Consider the following 21,821-nt stretch of genomic DNA (forward strand, 5'->3'; position numbering starts at 1 on the left):
TCACTCATTCGCCAAATCCTCACTCACCTGCAACCAAGAGACCCAGTTCCACACAGATCTGGGACCCAAGTGAGGCCCGTCTGTGGTACACCACAACAGAAAAGTAATGAAAGTCACTTTATAGTTAGAAATTAAATTAGCTGCATTCAAATTCTTTGTAACTGATAATACATATTTAAGGGCATGATGTAATGTATATTTACACAGTACATAGGTTAAATAAAACATAGGCATGATCTCACGGTGACTTTTATGTTGAAGGCACTACTTAACATGCTCCTTCAAAGCTCTTGTGACATAAGATAAGAGTATGGTGGGTACTCAAAAGAAACCAAAACACTAAAATTAGAAACCACCATATTGGGGCTAGAGAGATGGCTTAGTGGTTAAGAGCACTTAATGTTCTTCCAAGGGTCCTGAGTTCGAATCCCAGCCACCACATAGTGGCTCACAACCATCTGTAATGGGACCTAATGCCCTCTTCTGATGTGTCTGAAGACAGCTACAGTGTACTTAGATATAATAATAAATCTTTGGGCCAGAGCAAGTGGAACCAACATGAGCAAGCAAGGCCAGAGCGAGTTGAGGTCCTGAATTTAATTCCCAACAACCACATTATGGCTCACAACCATCTGCACAGCTACCGTGTGTTCATATACATAAATAAATCTGAAAAAAAAACTGGAGAGAAAGAAACTACCATGCCTTGGTCTATGAGAAGGCACAATTAGAAAAGGCACCTGCTGCCAGGCCTGACCAGAATGACTTTGGTGAAAGAAGGGGACCAGCTTCAAAAATTGTGCTCTAAACTGGGCAGTGGTGACGCATACTTTTAATCCCAGAGGCAGGCAGGTTTCTGAGTTCGAGGCCAGCCTGGTCTAAAAAGTGAGTTCCAGGACAGCCAGGGCTATACAGAAAAAAAAAACTGTCTCAAAAAACCAAAAAGTAAAAATAAAAATTGTGCTCTGTTCTCAACATGCATGCCATGGCAAGGAGGCACATGGATATATATACATACATACAAGCATTTTTTAATGTATTAGAATTACCATATGACCTAGCAATCTGTTACCAGGTATATATCTAGTAGGTTAACAGAAAACCTAATGCCAGGATTATATTACTTCCTTTGGACTTGTTGGTCCCTGAAGTCCCAAAAGCACTCCCAACTTTCCTAAGCTATTTTTGGTGCTCATGGCTGCCCCTCCAGTCTCGATGGTAAGACCCTCTTGCTGAAGACGCCATATACTTGAGTCACAGGATGTGAAGAAATTGAGCTGACACTACTGGCCTGGAAGCTTCATCTCCATTGGCTAGCTTTGATAGAAGGTGCTAATAAACATGCTACAGGAGGGCTAAGGAAGTTATATCTAGGGGTGTGTGTGTGAGAGAGAGAGAGACAGAGACAGACAGAGACAGAGAGAGACCGACAGAGAGAGACAGAGAGAGACCGAGAGAGAGAGAGAGAGAGAGAGAGAGAGAGAGAGAGAGAGAGAGAGAGACCAAGAGAGACCGAGACCATGAATTCATGGAGGGGGGGAAGAGAAGAGGGAAATGATGTCATCACCCTAATTTTTTTTTAAAGTACTCCTCCCTCCCATAAAAGAAGTATTCACCCTTTACCCTCTAGTAGTCTTCTACGTTTTGAGTTATGGCTCCAGGCCTTAGAAGCCAGAGAGACTTTTGGCTCCAGGTGCGCTCGCTGCCCCTCCAGGCTCCAACCACCAGCAGCCTGGTGCTCTGCACCCTGTGAAACTCTCTGCCCTTGAGTAACAACAGCCACAGGCAGCAGCGGTTAGTGTCAGCTAGTATTAGGGCCCTGGAGAACGTCTCGTTGAGACTGTCCACTCCTATCCTACAGTGACCACGAAATTAAAGCTCTGAAGCAAACCTGGAGTATCCTGGCCCTCAGTTCTGAAGGGCGGGCAGCTCCAGTAACCCCAGAGCCTCTATTTTTTTTTTTTTCCACTTTTCATAGCCTTCCTCCTTCCAACTCTGGCTTTCCACCTCTGCCTTCTGACACTGCCCTTCCCCCTATCGCTTGCCACTGGGCCTCAGGAGTTGCTGGTGGTTGCTCTCCCGAGCCTTCAGGGGTCTTCTTTGACATAGCTGGTTGTTCCCACTATTATTTCTAGCTAAGTTGGATGTACCCATGATAAAGATCACACGCAGTCAAGGAAAGACCATTCGGGGAATCCTTTTTATTAGACCTAATGTCGCAATAGCATGAACACAACGTGAAAAGTAGCCGAACCCTCTATTTATATAGCCCGGAGAAGGGCATGGTAAGGATGCATCATGTAAGTGAAGAATTAATTGTATTTGCACTGATCCCAGCACAGTTCCACGTTCCAGTTCCACGGCCCTGGCCTCTTACTGCTTCCCCTCCTGCCTAAATGAGAAGAGCTTCCAGGTTATCCAACAGTCACCAAAGCCTATCTTGCTGAAGATACTGTCTTCCAAAGCTGGCAAGGGTCGTCTGCAGTGATGGTCACGGCTGGAAGCAAGGCCTTCTGGATCGGGAGTCTTTGCTTCAAGTTGCCTTGCCGTTATCCGTTCAGCTGGGGTGTGTCACAGGGCTTTTAAGTGTACAGAGCAGGGTGCTGTTTAATATCCTCCCAGCTCCAAGCTGCCAAGCTTAAGGGAAGGGTCTGTCGGATAGACTCTATCCATTGCTGCTCAAAAGTCTCACCAACCCACTCTTGGGAGTTTTGCTCACTCATAGAAACTAACATTTTCAACAGTGTTTAACAATGCTCCATCCTGCCCCAGCACCGTAGGTCGCTTAGTCTCTGGCTCAGCTCTAGCTAGTGGTAACCTAACCATCCCTGCAACAAGGTAAGGAGTTCTGCCCGGTACTTATGATAGGCAGCCAGGGTACCAATACTTGCCACAGGAGGCAGTATTTACGGTAACGGGAGCAGTCTGAGAGGCGGCATTTACGGTAACGGGGGGGGCCGGGCTGGCCAAGGCCCTTGGTCAGCTCCGCCTGCTTGGGGCGCTCTCAGGTGCGAGCTCGCGCCTGGGACGTTCGGAGGATGCACAATGGCCCCTCCGGGCAGTGAGGGGCCGTGGTCCCCCGGCGGGACCCTCCGCAGCCACGCCCCGCAGCCGGCGCCCCAGGGTCCGAGTGCAGCGCTGCCTCCCGCGTCCGCGGGAGCCCCGGTCTGACCCGCGGGGATTTACCCGCGCCTCGCGCCCCGATGGGCCTGTGCTACAGCCTGCGGCCGCTGCTCTTCGGGAGCTCAGAGGACACCCCCTGTGCGGCCTCGGAATCGTGCGCAGAAGATGCACAACCCAGCGCCGCCCCGGCCCCGGCCCCGATCCCAGCCCCGGCTCCGGTGGGGACCCTGCTCCGGCGTGGCGGCGGCCGGATCGGCGCGAACGTGCGGCCGCCAGGCGAGCTGCAGAGCCGCCGGCGACAGGAGCAGTTACGAGCCGAGGAGCGCGAGGGAGCTAAAGAGGCGAGGAAAGTCAGCCGGGGCATCGACCGCATGCTGCGCGAGCAGAAGCGCGACCTGCAGCAGACGCACCGGCTCCTGCTGCTGGGTAGGTCTGCACGGGTGGGAGCTGGGGGTGGGGGGAGGGGGTTCGGGCGGGACTCTGCCTCGGGGAATGTCAGGCGTGGACACTGCAGACAGAATGACTTTCAGCCTGACATTTAAATGGCTTCGTCGCCAGAATGCTCCTGAGTGATTTCGCTCTCTTCCATGCTTTGTGACCGAGGGCCAGTAGCTCACGAATTACTAATTAATGTGCCTCTCTGGGAAATTTCCGCCCTGATCCATTGATTTCCTCAGCGTGAACTCCTCCGGGACACCTCATCCTAGCCCTCCCATTTCCTGCCACAGTCCGGGCAGCTTAGTTTGTTCTAAGAACGCCAATGATAGGAGACTTAGAAAGCCTTTTAGTAGACCACAAAGCTTTTATTGAAAGCACGGTCTTGAGAACAGAGCTGGGATGAATGTAGGGTGCTAGCTGCTGAGAAAGCCACCCTTGGCCACCTAGTGTTTTAATTCGTACCTTAGGGGTGTTTGCTCTTCTCAGAACGAGGAGGTCCTCTGATATTTATCCGTTTAGCACAAGTGTGCTCTTCTTAACAACTAGAAAGCATTTCTGTACAGTCGAGTGTGCGATGAAAAAGGGAAACAAGCCAGGCGGTGGTGGCGCACGCCTTTATTCCCCAGCACTTGGGAGGCAGAGGCAGGCAGATTTCTGAGTTTGAGGCTAGCCTGGTCTACAAAGTGAGTTCCAGGACCCAGGACAGCCAGAGCTACACAGAGAAACCCTGTCTCGAAAAAAAAGGGGTGGGGGGAGGACAGGTCAGGTCACAAATTCCTTGTGCCTGTGTACATAGTATGTCTGCACACAGCAGAGACCAGAGGAGGACATTGTGAGTCCTGCTCTGTCGCTTTGCACCTTGTTCCTCTGAGAAAAAGTCTCTCGTTGAGCTGGACTAAGATTTGTAACCAACAAGCGTTGAGGTTGCCAGGCTTCCCTGATGCTGGGATCCAAACGCAGTTCCTCATGTGTGAGCGTCAAAGGCCATGTCTCCATCCTCTAAATCATAAAGTGATTGCTTTGTTTTACAACTTTATCACACTTATCTGGGTGTGTTGGCGCGTATGTGTGGAGGTCAGAGGACAATTTACATGCGTCTGTTCTTTCCTACCAACTTATGGAACTCAAGTTATCAGGCCAGGCAAGTACTAGCCCTGAATCTTAAATTCTTTGTTCTACTTGTTGCCTTTTAGATTTCCAAGGTGGGGGGTTGGGAGCGGCTGGGAATGAAGATGTCAGAATCCGATCCAGTTTTGTGAGCTATCAGCTGGAATGGCCTAGCATCTGTGATCGGCTATGTGGAGGGGGCTATGTCATGGGAAGTAAAAACTGGTTTACAAATGAGCACAGCTCTTAAAATCTCAGGAAGAAATATTAAGTTTAAACGGACTCACCCACTTTAAGAATGAATGATTGAAAAAACAAAACTAGCTATTGTATCATAGTGAAATGTATGAATTCTAAAACAAAAGGAAATTTTCTTTTGAAACAAGAGACAAACTATAAACATGAGAGCCCTACCTTTTCTTCAGGAGATACATTTCCATATCTCTATGGATAATGGAGATCATGTATAGAATCCTCTACATACTATGCTTTGCCCATGTATACACACCAACTATGGAGCTTAATATGTAAATTGGGCACGATTTAAAGGAACAACTTATTTAGACTAACACAACAGAGACTAACAACTAATAGAATACTTATGAACATATACGTAATAAATGCCATACGTATATGGTTTCTCTCCAAATCTTGTTGCGCTATACCTACTGGTCCTTCTTCTGGTGCTGTGAGGTGATGCAGTCTTGGTAAGGAAATAAAGGTGAATGACAAAGGAGTTTCTATGTATCTGGAATGCTGGAGCATCATATGTGTTGTATGCCTCCACAGAGGAACATAACCAGACACAAGGATGTTTACAGTGCACCTCATTCAGAGGACTGGTAATCTGAAAAGGTCACTGGAGGGTTTGCACCTAAGGAAACTGTCTCCACATTTCAACCCCAGCCAACAGTTGTTATAGAGAGGAAAACAGACAGGTTTTTCCTATGTAGTCTTCATACTGTCGTAAGGACTTGGTATTCGTGATGAGCATGCCTCCCTCATTATTGTCCTTCGCCCTTGCCTTTCATTATAACCTTTATGAACATCTGTGATGGGGCACTTCTTGGACTCCTGAGTCTGGTTAATGTCTGCAAGTGTCAAGCTCTTTCGGTCTTTAGAAAAAAAACAGGTCATTAATAGAGTATATATATGCAGATTCTTTCCCATGTTACAGAATGCAGCAAGTACCCGAGCCCATCCTCACACCTCCTATCAATAACATTCTGGTATTAGAGCTACTTGAAAATACCAAAGTGTATCAAAACTAGGTAACTACGAAGTGACCAGCAAGCAGGTAGCATATACAGTGTGGCTTCTCTGTACAAAGGACAATTCACTTCCTAGGCAGGAGGTGGAGAGATGCTCAACACAAGATTTCATTGTGTGGGCTGGAGAGATGGCTCAGTGGTTAAGAGCACTGACTAATGGTCCAGAGGTCCTGAGTTCAAATACCAGCAACCACATGGTGGCTAACAACCATCTGTAATGGGATCCAATGTCCTCTTCTGGTGTGTATGAAGACAGCTACAGTGTACTCAGATACATTAAATAATAAATAAATAAATAAATAAATAAATAAATAAATAAATAAATAAATAAATATTTCACTGTGTTAATTACAAGGGTCATTGAAAACTTACAAATAGTTTATTTATGAAAATTTTCATTTAGCATTTCCTAACCACTGTTAACCTTGGTAACTAAAACTGTAAGTGAGCCTCAAACTTCAGATGAAGTGTTAACTACCGTATACCAAGGAATAAAACAGTTGGCTCAAAAGAGGAGAGCCCAAAGCATCAGTTTTACTCTCCAGAGCCAACTTCTAGACTGTGGTAAAGCAAGAGAGCCTGAGGATACAAAATGACATTTCTAGACTTCCATGCCTATTTTAAGCCATAGTGGCAGACTTGAGCACTAAAGACATTTTTGAAAGGCAAAATACATTTCAACTGCTTGTAATGAGTTTTGAATGGCTGTACTCTTTAAAGACATTGTCTCATAGCCTGATACAGCTTGTTTGCTGCCTCATGTTTGAAATAACAAGAGCTGGAAGTTCACACCTACTTCCAGTGTTTAATGAATCATATTCAAAAGCTCAAAAGGAGGAGGAGTATGGGCTCAAAAATAGGTTAGTAAGGTAAGGTCATGAGTTAGGATTAGCAGTGTTTCCCTTTTTCTTTTGTACGCATGGAGTTTTGCCTACATGTATTTCTGTGCACCATGTGCATCCAATATCCTTGGAGGCAAAAAGATGGTATCAAATACCTTGGGACTGGAATTATAGACAGCTACAAACTCCCATGTGGGTGCTGGGAATCAAACTCAAGTCCGCTATCAGAACACCAAATGCTCTTAACCACTGAACCCTCTCTGCAGCCACTAACATGGCTGACTAGTCAGACCTAACTCCTAAAAAATAATAGAAATACAGCTTAGGACATGTAAGGCTTTGGGTCAATCCCAGAAGCACCATCATCAGAAATATATGAAGCAAGAAACATTTGATTTGTGATAACGAAGGATGAAACTATAAAAGGAAAGTGGGAAATGGCCTCAGAAGAATGCTCTGGAGGGCTCTAAGACATAAATTTCTTTAGCATAGTTTTGATTATTCTCTCTAAAGACATTACCTCATACAGTTTGTATAATGTGAGTGGCCTTAGCTCAAATGACTCATTTTGTGGAGTAGATTGTATCTTCCACCCAACACTGTCAACAGGAAAACCTGGTTCTAAGATGAGTTCAGTGGTAGCAGGTACTGGCCCTGGGTTCCCAGCACCAGTTTTAAAACACACACACACACACACACACACACAAGTAAATCACAACAATAATTTTTTAAAAATCTGTTACATCAGGCTGATATGCTTTATATATTTTGAGTAGATTTGGGTTATATATCAAAATGTCATTGACATTTGTTACAATTTAGAAAGGACTTGACCAGAAGTCATGATTCAAACTTGTAGGCTTGGTCTTAGATTGTCTGCTTCTGTTGTTCCTATGTCTGCCAGTGATTTGCTTGCCTGCTCCTTTAATGATCCTAAATTGTGAGCCCACATTGGGAACAGTGGTGGTTTGAATATGCTTAGCCCACCGGAAGTGGTATTATTAGGAGGTGTGGCCTTATTGAAGAAGGTGTAGCCTTGTTGGAGGAACTGTGTCACCAAGGGGTGTTATCTGCCCTCCATGAGCAATGAATAGTTTCCATAAGGCTCCCATCTGGTGGGGGATGCTAAGACTGTTACAGATCTTAGGAGAGAAGCAAGGAGGTTTGGGTAGCCTGCATAAGGCAGGTAGCCCAGGGTGTCCCCCCTCCCCAGGTCTCTCAGCTGCTACGGAGGCAGCATGAGCCTGGCTGGTCAGCCACCGGGCAGGTCTAAGATCCTCCAGCTGTTTTACGAGAGAGATTTCCTCCCCATGTGTTACAGCTCAGTGAAGACAGCCACTCTCAGACAATCCTCAGCGAAATAGCTTGTGTGCCACTTCATGTGCTATTTCATATTTCCATGTGGACAGGGACTATATAAACATTCAGGAGTGGGGTGGGATTTAGGGGTAGGGTTTCCTATTGGCTCCATTTGAGATGTTAGTGACTCTCTACTTGCGTGAGGAAGGATTCCAGGTGTTGCAATATGTGACTGATGGTCCTCTCAGGGGGGGGGGGTCGTGGTTACACGTTACAGAGCAGGTATAAAAATGGGTAGGGAGCGGCTCTACTCCTGCTGATCTCAAGTCTCTGAGCTTCCCAGGGTCTGAGCTCACGCAACCTTTTCTGTCTGGTGGCACAGCCAATTTTCTCTACAGTATGGGTGGGCTGTGAAGGTCTTCTCCTATGCTCAGGTTCCACCAATGCTAAAGAGAGACATTCTTCCTGGCTGCCTTCAGACAAAGATGTAGTACTCTCAGCTGCTTCTCCAGCCCGTGTCTGCATGGATGCTGCATCCAGGCATCATGCTTCCTTTCATGATGACAATGGTCTGAATCTCTGAAACTGTAATCCAGGCCCTGGATTAAATTAAATGTTGTCCTTTATAAGAGTTGCCTTGGTCATGGTGCTTCTTCAGAGCAATGAAACTCTAAGACAGGGACAGAGTTCATAGACTCACTCGGTACACTTGCTTCCGTGACCCTCTGTCCTGGCCCACTATGTTGAGGATGCTCTCATCCACACCTACAATAACTACTCAGGCCAGGATGTCATCCCAAAATCTAGCTCTTCCCTTAGGTGGATCAGATGGCTTGACTCTCTCCCGTATATCACTTGGGTTCTCCAGTAACATCACAAACAACTACCCCTAAATCCCACCCCACTCCTCAATGTTTATATAGTCCCTGTCCACACAGCATAAAGCACACAAGCTATTTCACCGAGAATTGTCTGAGAACCTCACTGGAACAGTGAGGACCCTTGACGCGATGGATGACAGGGGGTGCATCTTTCAGGAATACAGGATATTATCATATTCGTGGATGGGATGGGAATGGGATGGAGTCAAATTTGACCAACATGGTAAGAATTGGGAGGTGTGACCTTGGGGAAGGGGTCAGTTGCCCGGGGCCAGCCCCAGTGTGGGGTGTTTCTTCTTTCTTGTCAGTTCTTCTTGAGGCAGTGGAGGAGGAAGAGAGTGGGTGGAGGGTAAGACTTTGTCTTACAAGAAATTTAAGGTTGCCGAATAATAAAAAAAAAAAGTTTACTTATCTAAGTCTAAGTTACTATGCTATTGTAGCTGGCCTGTCTTCTGTGATCTGCTGAGGTCAGAAACTACAGTCTCTGTCACTTAGCACCTCATCCTAAAACAGCAGGAGATTAAGTAAAGGATTAATCCCTGGAGCCTTTTCCCTATTGTCCAGATGCCTCTTGCTTGTCAGGCTAGGGGGAAGCTTGGAGCAATAAGCTTCTATTGAACCAGGCGAAGAGAATAACACTCGAAGAAGGAAAAACTTTTACATAAGCAAATATGCCTAATGTCACATTCATATTCAGCTTCATTCATGCTCATTTACTCATTTTCATTCAAACCCAGTTGGGTCCAGCTTGCATGCATTCTCACAACTACATACTTACACACACACATGTATACAGTCTCACAATTGCATACTTATACACACATCCATATTTACATATGCATATGGAGCAAAAGACCAAGCACTGGTGCAGAAAGAACTCACTCATTCTGGATGAAAAATGCACTCCAATCTTTATTACATAGAGAAAGAAAAAGGCTTCTACCTTTTTAATGTTAAATTAATTAAACCCATGTTTGTAAGAAAAAAAGCTTTGTTTCTTTTAATAAGACTAAGCCTGCCTTGTCCTTACCATGGGATCTGTTCTGTCCCGTGGTAAGGAGAAGCCTGCCTGCTCCTTCTGCTCTCTGCAGCATCTTCTTTTTCCTCTTTCCCTCTGCATCCTGCACATTGCTCTCTTAGTATTTTATGTTACCTATCATTTCTAAGTTACTCCGTGCTGCATTCTCCTTCTGATCTAAAAAGCTTTCTGTCTGAAAACTTCTCCTCAGCTCAGATCCTCTCTCAGCTCAGTTCTGCTCACCTCTTTTCCTCTCACCCCAGTCCCTCAGTTGTTCTCTCACCTCTTTTCCTCTCACCCCAGTCCCTCAGTCCTGACTCTTCTCTGTCCTCAGCCCTTAAACATCACTCAGAATACATGATCTCATGTGGAAACGTTCATCAAAAGTTCACACAGAAAATAAAATCGTAAATTGAAATAGAAGTTTACAACAGAGAATGTTTACATGCATATCCATTAGGAGTGATTATCTAGCTAAACATCCATCACTTATCTCAGCTCCACAGGTTCACAGAAGGTCTAAAACCATAACTAAGTTATAAGTGAAGTTTGGTATAGATAAACCTAGTCAATATTTTACCTTCTGTCCTAGAACCTATAATAAATCATTAGTTCCCTTTTTATGACCTTTGGTTAACTATTTTACAACCTCTTCGAATGTGCTCTGAGTAGGAGAAAGTCTGGTTACCATCTAAGAGCAATTAACTGGTGACACTTGAGAGACTGGCAGAGTTCTAATTGCAGCTTTGACTATCAGAAAAGGACCTAATATCAGTCCCACTACTAAAAAGCTTAATAATCACAGATATAATTTTAGGAATTCTTATAGGATCACCATTAAGTCATCTATTTGTCTATATAGCATCACTACCACATAGTACATCTTCGTGGATCTGCAGAGATCTGCTCCAAAGGGGTGGGCTTCTACTCAGTGATTGTTATATATGTTTAATAATAACAGGAAAAGCATATTAATAGCAGGAATCTTTCCTAAAATGAGTCCCTCACAACCTTGCTTAATGAGGGCTCACCTGTCACAGATTATATGATAATCCGAGGCAGGCCACTTCAGGATGATCATCTGCTAGTTATTAGTCTGTCCCATTATGGCTCCCGACAGTCAGTGACTAGATTCGGAACACAGGCAGTAGGGAGGGATCTGAGATAACTCTGTTTTGTAAGCAGGAAGTCTGTGATGGAGGTGCTAACAAGTCTGTTTTCTGGGGTGGATTCCTGATCTTGTAGTCAGCCTCTTTCACATTTGCTATTAAAATCTTTTCTCTGTGTGCAGGTGAGGGGCTCCCTGCTGTGCCTCCTCTTATGAGCTCTATTAGGTTAGAATCTTGCCTTATAACACTATACTCCCTTAGGCTCTATGGCAAAGATAACATTGAGGGTTATAATTCAATATGAATTATATATTGAATTATAAATGCAAAATTGTATCCTAACAAGAAATCAAAGCAGAGAGTTTGTACCCTGTCTTACAAGAAGCAGCTTCATTTCCTTGATGCCTTGTGAGGACCTACCCTGGTTCCCACAATAGCCAGGTGTTATGAATTCCTAGAATAAGATACCAGTTTTCCTCTGAAGACTAATTTTTTTAAGTCAGGATCTATTGTGCAGCTCTGTCTGTCCCCCAACTCAGAGATCCACCTGCTGCTACCTCCCAAGTGCTCAGATCAAAGGCATGCGCTACCACATCCAGCAAAGCTATTTCTTCATTAGCATCATTAGATCATAGTTTTGTGAACCACCGACTACATGACCAATCCATGGTCAGCTCGTTCTTGCCTCTGGTTTCCCCCAGGCCATACTAAGAAGGCCCGTTGATGGCAAGCCTGGATCTATACTAATTAAAAGCATAATTGGCTTGACGAGGTGTATCAATCCATTTTGCAACTATAATGAAACACGAGGCCAAGTAACTTTATATAACAATGAGAGGTTTACTATGGCTTATACTTCTGAAGATCAATATGGAAGGGCTTGCAAGTGGTGGTTGTCCACTAGTTAGCCTCTTGGTAACCATCTCAAGGTGGTTCTGTCTTGACATTCAAGAGGGGGGAGGAGAAAGAAGAGGAAAAAAGGAGAGAAAAGAAGAGAGGAGAGCAGAGCAGATGTCCCAGTCTCTCTCTCTCTGTCTTCTTATAAAGCTCTTGGTTATTCAGCTATGGAAATCCATCCTAATGATTTCATCTAGATTTTGAACAGCTCCTATAGAAACCACCTCTAGACACCAGATTTGGATTAAGTCTACTCTCTTAATACCTCCAATTTTCAATTAAGCTCCACACATGAAGCTTAAGGTACAAACTCAGAGCTGTGCACACATAATACCAACCTTTGAATACCATGAATTTGAGGCCAGCCTGGGCAATAAAGTGAATGGCAGGCCAGCCAGAACCAAGTAGCAAGACTTTGTCTCAAAGAGAGACAGAGAGAGACAGAGACAGAGAAACAGAGACAGAGACAGAGAGAATGGAAGGAGAAAAGTAATAGATGGATGGGTGGATGGATGGATAGATAGATAGATAAGTCAGACAGATATACATACATATTTCAACCATACCTCTTTCATGAAGAGCAATCGATTTGGAGACAGTCAGTACTGTTTTTTGTTTGTTTTTAACCAGAATACTGGTGTGACTTTAACTCACATCTTTAGCTCCTTTAGAAGCACAGGGTGAAGTCCCACAGGAATTTTTCACCACCCTGTTAAATTAGTCACTTTTTTTTTCCAAGTCTATTTTTGATTTGTATGTTTGTGCTGGCTAGTTTTTATGCCAACTTGACACAAGCTAGGATCATCTGGGAAGGTGGAATCTTACTCAAGAAAATGGCTCAATAGGATTGGCCTGTAGATAAGTCTGTGGGGTCTTTTCTTGATTGATGGTTGATATGGGAGGGCTCAGCCCACCGTGGGAAGTGCTACCCCTGGGTAGGTAGTCCTGGGTCCTATAAGAAAGCAGGCTGAGCAAGCTATGAGGATCAAGCCAATAAGTAGCGCTCCTCCATGGCCTCTGCATCAGCTCCTGCTTCCAGGTTCCTGCTCTGACTTCCCAAGATGATGGATTATAAATTGTAAGATGAGATCCTTTTCCCCACAAGCTGCTTTTGGCCACAGTGTTCTATAACCAGCGATAAAAACTCTAAGACAGACATTGGAGCCAGGTCATGTAGTATTGCTGTAACAGACCTGACTGTGTGTTTGGGGGAGGATTGCAGAAGGAGCTTGGAACTGTAAGCTGGGAAAACCATTAAGTGCTCACAACTCAGTGGGTTATTCTCCGGGAGCTTCCAAAAAAACAAACAAACAAAAAACAAACAAAAACAAAAAAACAAAAAATGAGAATCGATCAAAATGCAGTCAAAGGAGATATGGAGTGTGAAGCTTCAGAGAGAAGTTTGAGAGTCCTTTCATGATGATCCAAGCCATTTGCCACTTGGTATTAAGAATCTGTGGTTTTGGTGGCTGTAATTAACAAGAGACCAGAACCGCTAAAGTGAAACATTTTCTTCACTAAAGTGGATTTCTTCACTGAGACTGATCAAGTGAGCCTAAGAATCAGCTGTAATTACGAAGACATCAACATCATTGAGGCAAAATCTTCTGGGAAGTGTTTCCTTCACCCAAGGTCAGTACACAGAAGCTGTGTTCCAGAGGGGGAGCCACCAAGGCTGTACTGTGTGCAGACAGCTGAACTTGGTAATACATAAGAGTTTTCCAGGCAGGGCTGGTTTAGAAAGCATGAAGAGGTCATGGTGAGCCACTGGGGCTTCATACAATGTGACTTGCCTGGCATCCCTGAAAAGAGGCTGGGAGAGGCCATGGGTGAAGGCGCATCCTCAGCTGCAGTAGAATTCCATCTTTTGAAGGGATCATGAAGAGACCCCGAGGCTTGGCACCATATGATGGGACCAGAGCCCCTAGAGACAGCCTAGGAGAGGGTATTGGTAAAGGTACAGCCCAGTTGCAGAGACCCCAGCATTTTGGAGAGGACAGCCACAGATGTGGAAAGGAGCCAGCCTGAGCCAATGAGACAAGTTGTGTGTGCTGTGGGTGGCAGAGCCAAAAAAAAATGAGTTTCGAGCCCAGGGGATTGTGAGTGAGTCCCAGCCTCAAACTCTGAACTTTTTCTACTTTTGAACTTGGGTCTGGTTTAGCTTGACTATAGCTGTGCCCTGGTTCTTCCATCTTGGCGTGAGAACACACTTACCTGTTTAATATTTAACAGGCGTCCATACTTGAGAGTCTTTGAAGTGTTAAAAGGATGGAATTTTATAGAAACTTTGCAATTTGGATTATTTTAAAGAGACTGAACTTCTAAAGTGTTGGAATGTTTAAAAACAGTGGGATTCTTATTTAAATAATAATGTTTTATATTGTCATATTAACATGACATCTTGGGGACAGCACAAATGTTGTGGCTTAATAAGTGATGTGTTGTGTGTCAAGCTGAGAAGGAGTTCATTTTTTTCCTTTTTTATTTTTATTTTCTATTAGATATTTTCTTCATTTACATTTCAAATGCTATCCTGAAAGTCCCCTATACCCTCCCCCCACCTTGCTCCCCAACCCACCCACTTCCGCTTCCTGGCCCTGGCCTTCCCCTATACTGAGGCATATAATCTTCGCAAGACCAAGGGCCTCTCCTCCCAATGATGGCCAACTAGGCCATCTTCTGCTACATATGCAGCTAGAGACATGAGCTCTGGGGGTACTGGTTAGTTCATATTGTTGTTCCTCCTATATGGTTGCAGACTCCTTCAGCTCCGGATACAGAAAATGTGGTACATTTACACAATGGAGTACTACTCAGCTATTAAAAACAATAAATTTATGAAACTCTTAGGCAAATGGATAGATCTGGAGGATATCATCCTGAGTGAGGTAACCCAATCACAAAAGAACTCACATGAAATGCACTCACTGATAAGTGGATATTAGCCCAGAAACTTAGAATACCCAAGATACAATTTGCAAAACACATGAAACTCAAGAAGAAGGAAGACCAAAATGTGGATACTTAATTTCTCCTTGGAACGGGGAACAAAATACCCAGGAGGGAGTTACAGAGACAAAGTTTGGAGCTAAGACAGAAGGAAGGACCATCCAGAGACTGCCCCACCCAGGAATCCATCCCATAAACAGCTGCCAAACCCAGACACTATTGCATATGCCAGCAAGATTTTGCTGACAGGACCCTGATATAGCTGTCTCTGTGAGGCTATGATGGTGCCTAGCAAACACAGGAGTCCATTTTTATGGCTAGTTTTATGACAACATAAGCCACAACCACCTGGGAAGAAGAAATCTTCATTTAAAAATGCCTCCATAGGATTGGCTAGTCTGTAGGGCATCTTCTTGACTGATGGTCAATGTGGGACCACATGCCCAGCACACTGTGGACAGTGCTACTCCTGGGCATGTGGTCCTGGGCTGTATAAGAAAGCAGGCTGGTCAGGCAGTGGTGCAGCACACCTTTAATCCCAGCACTCTGAAGACAGAAACAGGTGGATCTCTGAGTTCAGGGCCAGCCTGGTCTACAAAGTGTGTTCCAGGACAACCAGGGCTACACAGAACAGAGAAACCCTGACTTAAGAAAGAAAAGAGAAAAAAAAAAGTCTGAGAAAGCCATAAGGATCAAGCCAGTAAGTAGTGATTCTCCATGGCCTCTACATCAGTTCCTGCCTCCAGGTTCCTGCTCTAATTTCCCTGGAAAAGGGACTACAAGTTATACGGTAAAATAAACTCTTGACTTGTGGTCATGGTATTTTAACACACCAATAGAAGCCCTAACCAAGACAGTGTGTATCTGCTCCGGTTTGATCTGGTTTCATTTCGTTTAGCATGGTGATTGAACCTTTGATCTTGAACTTGGGTGAGCAACGTCACACATCCTAGAATATCTCCCTGTGGTCCCCTTGTTTATGCAGCCGCCATGTAACAGAGCAAGTCGCCAATCCCAGCTATCTGTACTGCTGTACAACCCTGGAAGGTCGCTGACCAAGAACGTACTCCAAACATGAGAGGAAAGACTAGCCACTATGCTGGTGATAGGAGAATGGGGAACCGCCTCTCTGGAAGGTTTAAAAAAAAAAAAGGAATTTGAGGAAGAAGAACACTACTCAGCAATTGAGCAAAGTCAAGGATAGTGAGATGGAAAAGAAGACTATGGGGCTTGCGGGTTCCCGGGGTTGGTAAACAGCTAGAAGGGATATGGAAACATTAACCCCAAAGGAGACCAGAAAGTTCAGTATCACTTGTCCCATGATGCACCGCGAAGAAGGCAGTTTGGAAGAAGTACGAATGACCAAAGGACCAAAGGTTGGGAGTATTCACCATCTCTGCACTAGTAGACGCAGGAGCCCGCCTGTCTCTGTTCAAACAATGGTTTCCCAGCTACAGAGAGAGCAGTAAGCTGTGTGGACCCAAGCTTCCATTCCCCTACTGCAGGCGACTCCCCTGCTGGAACCGTCTGACAGATCTGCGATTTAGAGCAAAGCTGATTTAGGAGCGAGCAAGAGAAGAAGAACACGCTGACCAACTCCATTTGTAAAATGTTTTAAAAAAAAAAAAAAAAAAAAAAAAAATCACGTATGTCTTCAAAGACAAGGCCTGAGTACTGAGGCCCGACAGCAGATGGCGACACTGGAAATGGTCGTCAGGAGATGCCCACCATGGGAGCTTGTAGTGTAAGTAGCTCTGCAGCAGAGCTCTGGCCTAGCACTGACATGCCGATGCCCTCTCTCAGTGCCCAGCACTGACCACGGAGGGAGAGGTGGTGGTGATCCTAGACCCAAAGTTCAACAGCAGAATTAAATGAAAATGGGGGAGGGGTTGGCGCTGGGGAGCTGGCTGGGTGGCTAAGAGCCCTGGCTCTAAGATGTGTGGACTAAAGGTAAACTATTGGACACATTGTGACGCACTACAGCTTCCACGGCGAGATTTTTTTTTCTTTTGGGGAGGAAAGGTTGCAAGGGCAGAGGGCTGGTATGAGGGGTTGGGAAAGTGAGTGGTACATGATGTAAAATTTACAAAGAGCTAATAAAAAGTTTTAAAAAAACAAGAAATGGAACAGATACCTAACAGTTTACCCCGCCCCCTACCTCCACCCGCCCTACCTCCTCCCACCCCAGTGGAAAAGTGAATGACTTACTGAATAATGACATCTAGGGTCAAATTTAAAAACAGTGTTTCTAATTTTGTATCTCCAGTGTATTACATACTTTTTTTCTATGAAAATAAGTAATAAATACATTTTACTCTCCTCTCCCCTTCCACCCTCCCCCAAAAGAACACTTTTGCAGAAGATCCAGCGCCCAGGTTCTCAGTCACATATGGCTCCATTTCAGGGATCTGACACCCTCAACTGACCTCCATGGCCTCTGGGCATGAACATGAGATAGATAGATAGATAGATAGATAGATAGATAGATAGATAGATAGATAGATACAGATAGATATAGATATATAGATATAGATATATAGATATAGATATATAGATATATATAGATATGTGTGTGTGTGTGTGTGTAAATGAAACACTCCAACACTTAAAATGAATAATACGTTAATCTTTTACTTTTTTTTTTAAAGAAAAATAAAAGAACCCACAAGGGACGGTTTCTTACTTCACAGCACTAGCAGGGTCTGGAGCACACAGTGCTAAAGGTACTGACAGCATCTGGAGGGCAAAGGGTGGCCGCTAACTGCAGTCAACTGTTTCCTCTGGGAAAAAAAAAAAAAAAAAAACGTGAGCATGAGATCCTACCCACAGGGCAGTGACCCTGTGTGTTTCGGGGCCTGCTGTCTCAGGTGTCCTTGGCAGGGCTAGGAGGAGCCAGGCATCTTTACGGTAGGGAAGCGGACCACCTAACGCCCGAAAAAATGGTTCACTCCGATTGCAGACCCAATGAGAGTGATGTGTCCGGCTGCTTCATCCGTGGTGCCAGATGCATCTCTCCGGGGAATGATGACAAGGGAGGCCATGTGGGACACGGAGGGCAAGGGACAGATGGAGAATCTCTGTGCCTTCTGCTCAGCTTTGCTGTGGGCCAGAATGCCTCTAAAAGCTTAAATCTGGCAAAAATAAACAAACAAACAAACAAACAATCCGCTCTGGGGTGTGTCCTTGGATTGGGATCAAGAGCAAAGGAGTTAGTGAGAAGGAAGAAGAAACATGGTCAGGACAGGGAGGTACAAGTTACTCCAAACAGCCCGTCTTGAGAGCCACAAGCACAAATTTATCCTCTCAAAGAGGCCAGGTAAGCTCATTTAAACCAAGCCCAGAGACACAGTGTCCTGCTGTTCAAAGTCGTGGCTTATGAATAAGAAAATCATCATTTAAAGTTCTTTCCTGGGCTGGAGAGGTGGCTCAGTGGTTAGGAGCCCTGACTACTCTCGCACAGAACCCAGGTTTGGGTTCCAGCGCCTAACAGCCACGTGTGACTCCAGCCCAAGGGGATCCTGTGACTTCTTCTGCCCCCACAGGCACTTCACAGAACACACTTACACGTTCTAAATATCCTCACAACCACACATAAGTATAGGTATCAGCCTTCATCAGAGAAGTCCCTTTGCAACAGACAGGCAATTATAGAAAGCACAACTAGTCCAAATGCAGAGAGCAAGTGACCGTGTGGTTTGAATGAGAATGTCTCCCTATATTGAATACCCAGTCTCCACTTGGTGGAACTGTTTAGGAAGGACTAGGAGGTGTGGTCATATTAGAGGAGATGTGTCATTAGGGTCAAACAGGCTGGTTTCAAAAGTTCATGTCATTCCTCTCCCTCCCCCTCCACACACAGCCACTGGAAGAACCCTCAAGTGCCCGTGGCTCCTAGACCCAGTGCTCATGCTCACCTAATGCCACCCAGTGACCTATGAAGGCCAGGACAGCATGAGCATGCCGTGACATTAACTGGGGATTGCATGTTTGTCATATATCAGACTGTTGCACAAGCCAATGTTAGGAACATTTTTTATATAAACCACAGCATCATGAGCAATTGGAGATCGTCATCCAAGAATAGATATAAAGAAAAGAGATGTTTGTCTTTCACGTGTGGGTCTCTATATTAATTGCCATCCACGACAAAAAGGAGCTTCTCTAGTGTGGGCTGAGAGGTGAACTAGTCTATGGTTACAAAGGTAACTCAGGAGATAGTTTATCATTATGTCCATTTGGCAGAATAACAGTATTAGGTTCTCTCTGATGGTTTATGACCTAGTCAACCATGGGTTTTGTCCCCAGTATCAGTGCCAGAAATGAATTCTGTCGTGTGGAGTTGCCTTTAAATACAATCAGACGGTGAATGGTTACATAACACTCATGTCATGATTTCACCAGTGTCATCTCTTAGCAGGTTAGTCATTATTGTAGTTAACAGGATTCACAGCTACATAAGATTAATGATGACTTTTCTCCCCAGCAGTATGCATAAAACATTCAAGCGCTATGAAAGCAATCCATTACAGATGAACCTTCTAGGTTGTTTAACTTGATTTCACCATGTCCTATGACTTAAGTATGCAGTGCCTTCAGCAATAGGATCTTACCAAAAAGTTCTGGAGGGTAACCAAGGCAATAGCAACAGACTACAGTATCTGTGGAGGGTGATGGGACACCACTGACCAACAACTCAGAAACAGGCCATCATACCTCACACTTGGCTTTTTCCTTAATAGCATATGCTATCTGGGAGAGGCATTGTCTCAGTTATAGGGTAACTCCATTTAAACTCCTATGTGTATGTATTTTAGGAACTGTCTACAGTAGCAGTGTTTTCAAAGTCCTTAGTGTTATCCCTCCCCATACCTCCTCCACTACTCGGCCTTCACGCCCCCCAACCCATTTATCCATCTTAATCTGTCATTTCCCCTTTTTCCTTCATCACCTGAGTTCTATCCCCGATTCCTTCAAAATCTCCCTATTGCCCCTAAATTAGTCAGGATTCTCTAGAGGAACAGAACTAAAGGAATGTGTGTGTTCGCATGCATGCATGTGTGTTATATTCTGTTAGATTGGCTTACATGATATGGTCTAGGTAGCCCCCACAGTAATGACTGTCTCACCCTGGAGAGGCTGAGAATCTGCTACCTACCACAGTGACTGTCTCACGCTGGCGAGGCTGAGAATCTGGTACCTACTCTGCAGTCCCAATCCGGTGCTGAAGGCCTAGAGGATTTCTGGAGAGCTGCTGGTCTTCAGGCTGTGTTGGAATTCTGAAGACCTGGTCCTAACGACTAACGTCCATCAGGGGATTCCATAGCAACAGGAAGGATGGACTTACTGGCAGGAGTGAGAGCAAGCGGACAGAATGCAAAGTTCCCCTTTTTTACATCCTTTGATCTGTGTGACCATCAAAAGGTGCTTCCTACACTTAGGGTGTGTCTTTCCACTTCAAGTAATCCGATCAAGAAACTCCCTCACAGAAGTGCCCAATAACACGTATTTTGATTGACTCCAGGTACAATGAAGTTGGCAAAGGTATGGTAAAGTTAGTCAGCACAGCCTCTTACTAGTTTTCTCATTTCTATGGGTACTGAGTATCCATAGCATTTTATCTATTAAATCATGATGTTTCTCAAAAGGAAAGAAATTCACTGAGGGGTTCAGGAGCTATTATTTGCCTTTGAGACCTTTGACATGGGTTGGGGGCATGGCTAGCTAGTCTGGGGGTATAGGTAATAGCTACTCTTCCCTGGTCAGCAGCACATAAGATATTACCACAGTATACAACAAAAGAGCTCTAACGAACTCTTGTGTTGGCAGCTGCAAGGGAGTCATTCTAAGAAAGATGGACAGTTGATGATTCAAAGTGTGGAAACCTGACTGTTGAAGAAGATGCATTTTATAGGCCCCTCTGGAAACAGTATGTTCTGGAGTCTCCACAGAAAGGCAGCAAGCAAAGAACAGGTCAGAGTCTGAGCCCTGAGGCTCACATTTACCAAGACGCCGCTGTTCTTCCTCTCCTGGAAAGAGAATTCCCTGGAAGTAATGACCTGTATAAATGTGTAAGTGTGCTTCTCACCGGCACAGGCGTGAAACAGAACAGCAGGACAGAGCAGCGCACCCAGGCCTGACCTGGTTCCACAGAACAGAAGCAGTAAGCAGAGCTTACTCTCCCCTACCCCTCAGAGGCAAGAGGAGACAAACCACAAGCTTACACTTAACCCCAAGAAGGAAACCTGGGATACAGCCAAAACCAGCATAGCCCTAAAGACTGAGTGGCTGTCACAAATCAATCAGCCATTGAATGTGTGGCACAATACGTGCATTGACACAGATACTGAGCTGTGCTCTGACCTACTCACTGTTGACTAGTCATTATTGGGATTCAGTAGTCACATGAACCAGGTTCTGAGACTCTACTTACAGACTTGTCCTCGTGGGCTTGTGGCCTCCAGCAGGAGACAAATGAAGTAGCCAGCCATGGCATACAGTTCTCTCGATCCCAGAGGATTGAATTCCAAGATGTTTCCTCAATGCCCAAAAGATTGAGCCATGCTCTAGACACTGTGTTTTGCTTCATGCATACATAGCTATGACAAAGTTTATACACTAAGTACAGTAAGTTATATTAATTTATATACTTAGATTAATACCTAGAACTATTATAATAATATAGTGTAATAAAAGCTGTTTTTAAATTATGTATTGTTTATTTCTGGAATTCCTCATTGAATATTTTCAGATCTCAGTTAACTATGGCTACCTGAGTAGATAGAAATAGACCTTGCTAATGGAGGAAACTACTATACTATATACTATAGATGTACTGATTAGTTTTGTGTCAACTTGACACAGCTGGAGTTATCACAGAGAAAGGAGCT

General features: G+C 44.7%; 1 protein-coding gene across 1 annotated transcript in view; it reads left to right on the forward strand.

Moving 5' to 3' along the window:
- The first annotated feature begins 2,973 nt into the window (after nt 1-2,973).
- Gnal (G protein subunit alpha L) overlaps nt 2,974-21,821 on the forward strand; it is a 139,043-nt gene continuing 120,195 nt past the window's right edge. Inside the window, exon 1 of the mRNA XM_021214247.1 lies at nt 2,974-3,549. Within this exon, the coding sequence (XP_021069906.1) occupies nt 3,204-3,549 (346 nt within the window). The 5' untranslated portion in view covers nt 2,974-3,203. The remainder of the gene's footprint in view (nt 3,550-21,821) is intronic.

Source organism: Mus pahari, chromosome 15 (assembly GCF_900095145.1).
Source record: "Mus pahari chromosome 15, PAHARI_EIJ_v1.1, whole genome shotgun sequence".
Taxonomy (NCBI): domain Eukaryota; kingdom Metazoa; phylum Chordata; class Mammalia; order Rodentia; family Muridae; genus Mus; species Mus pahari.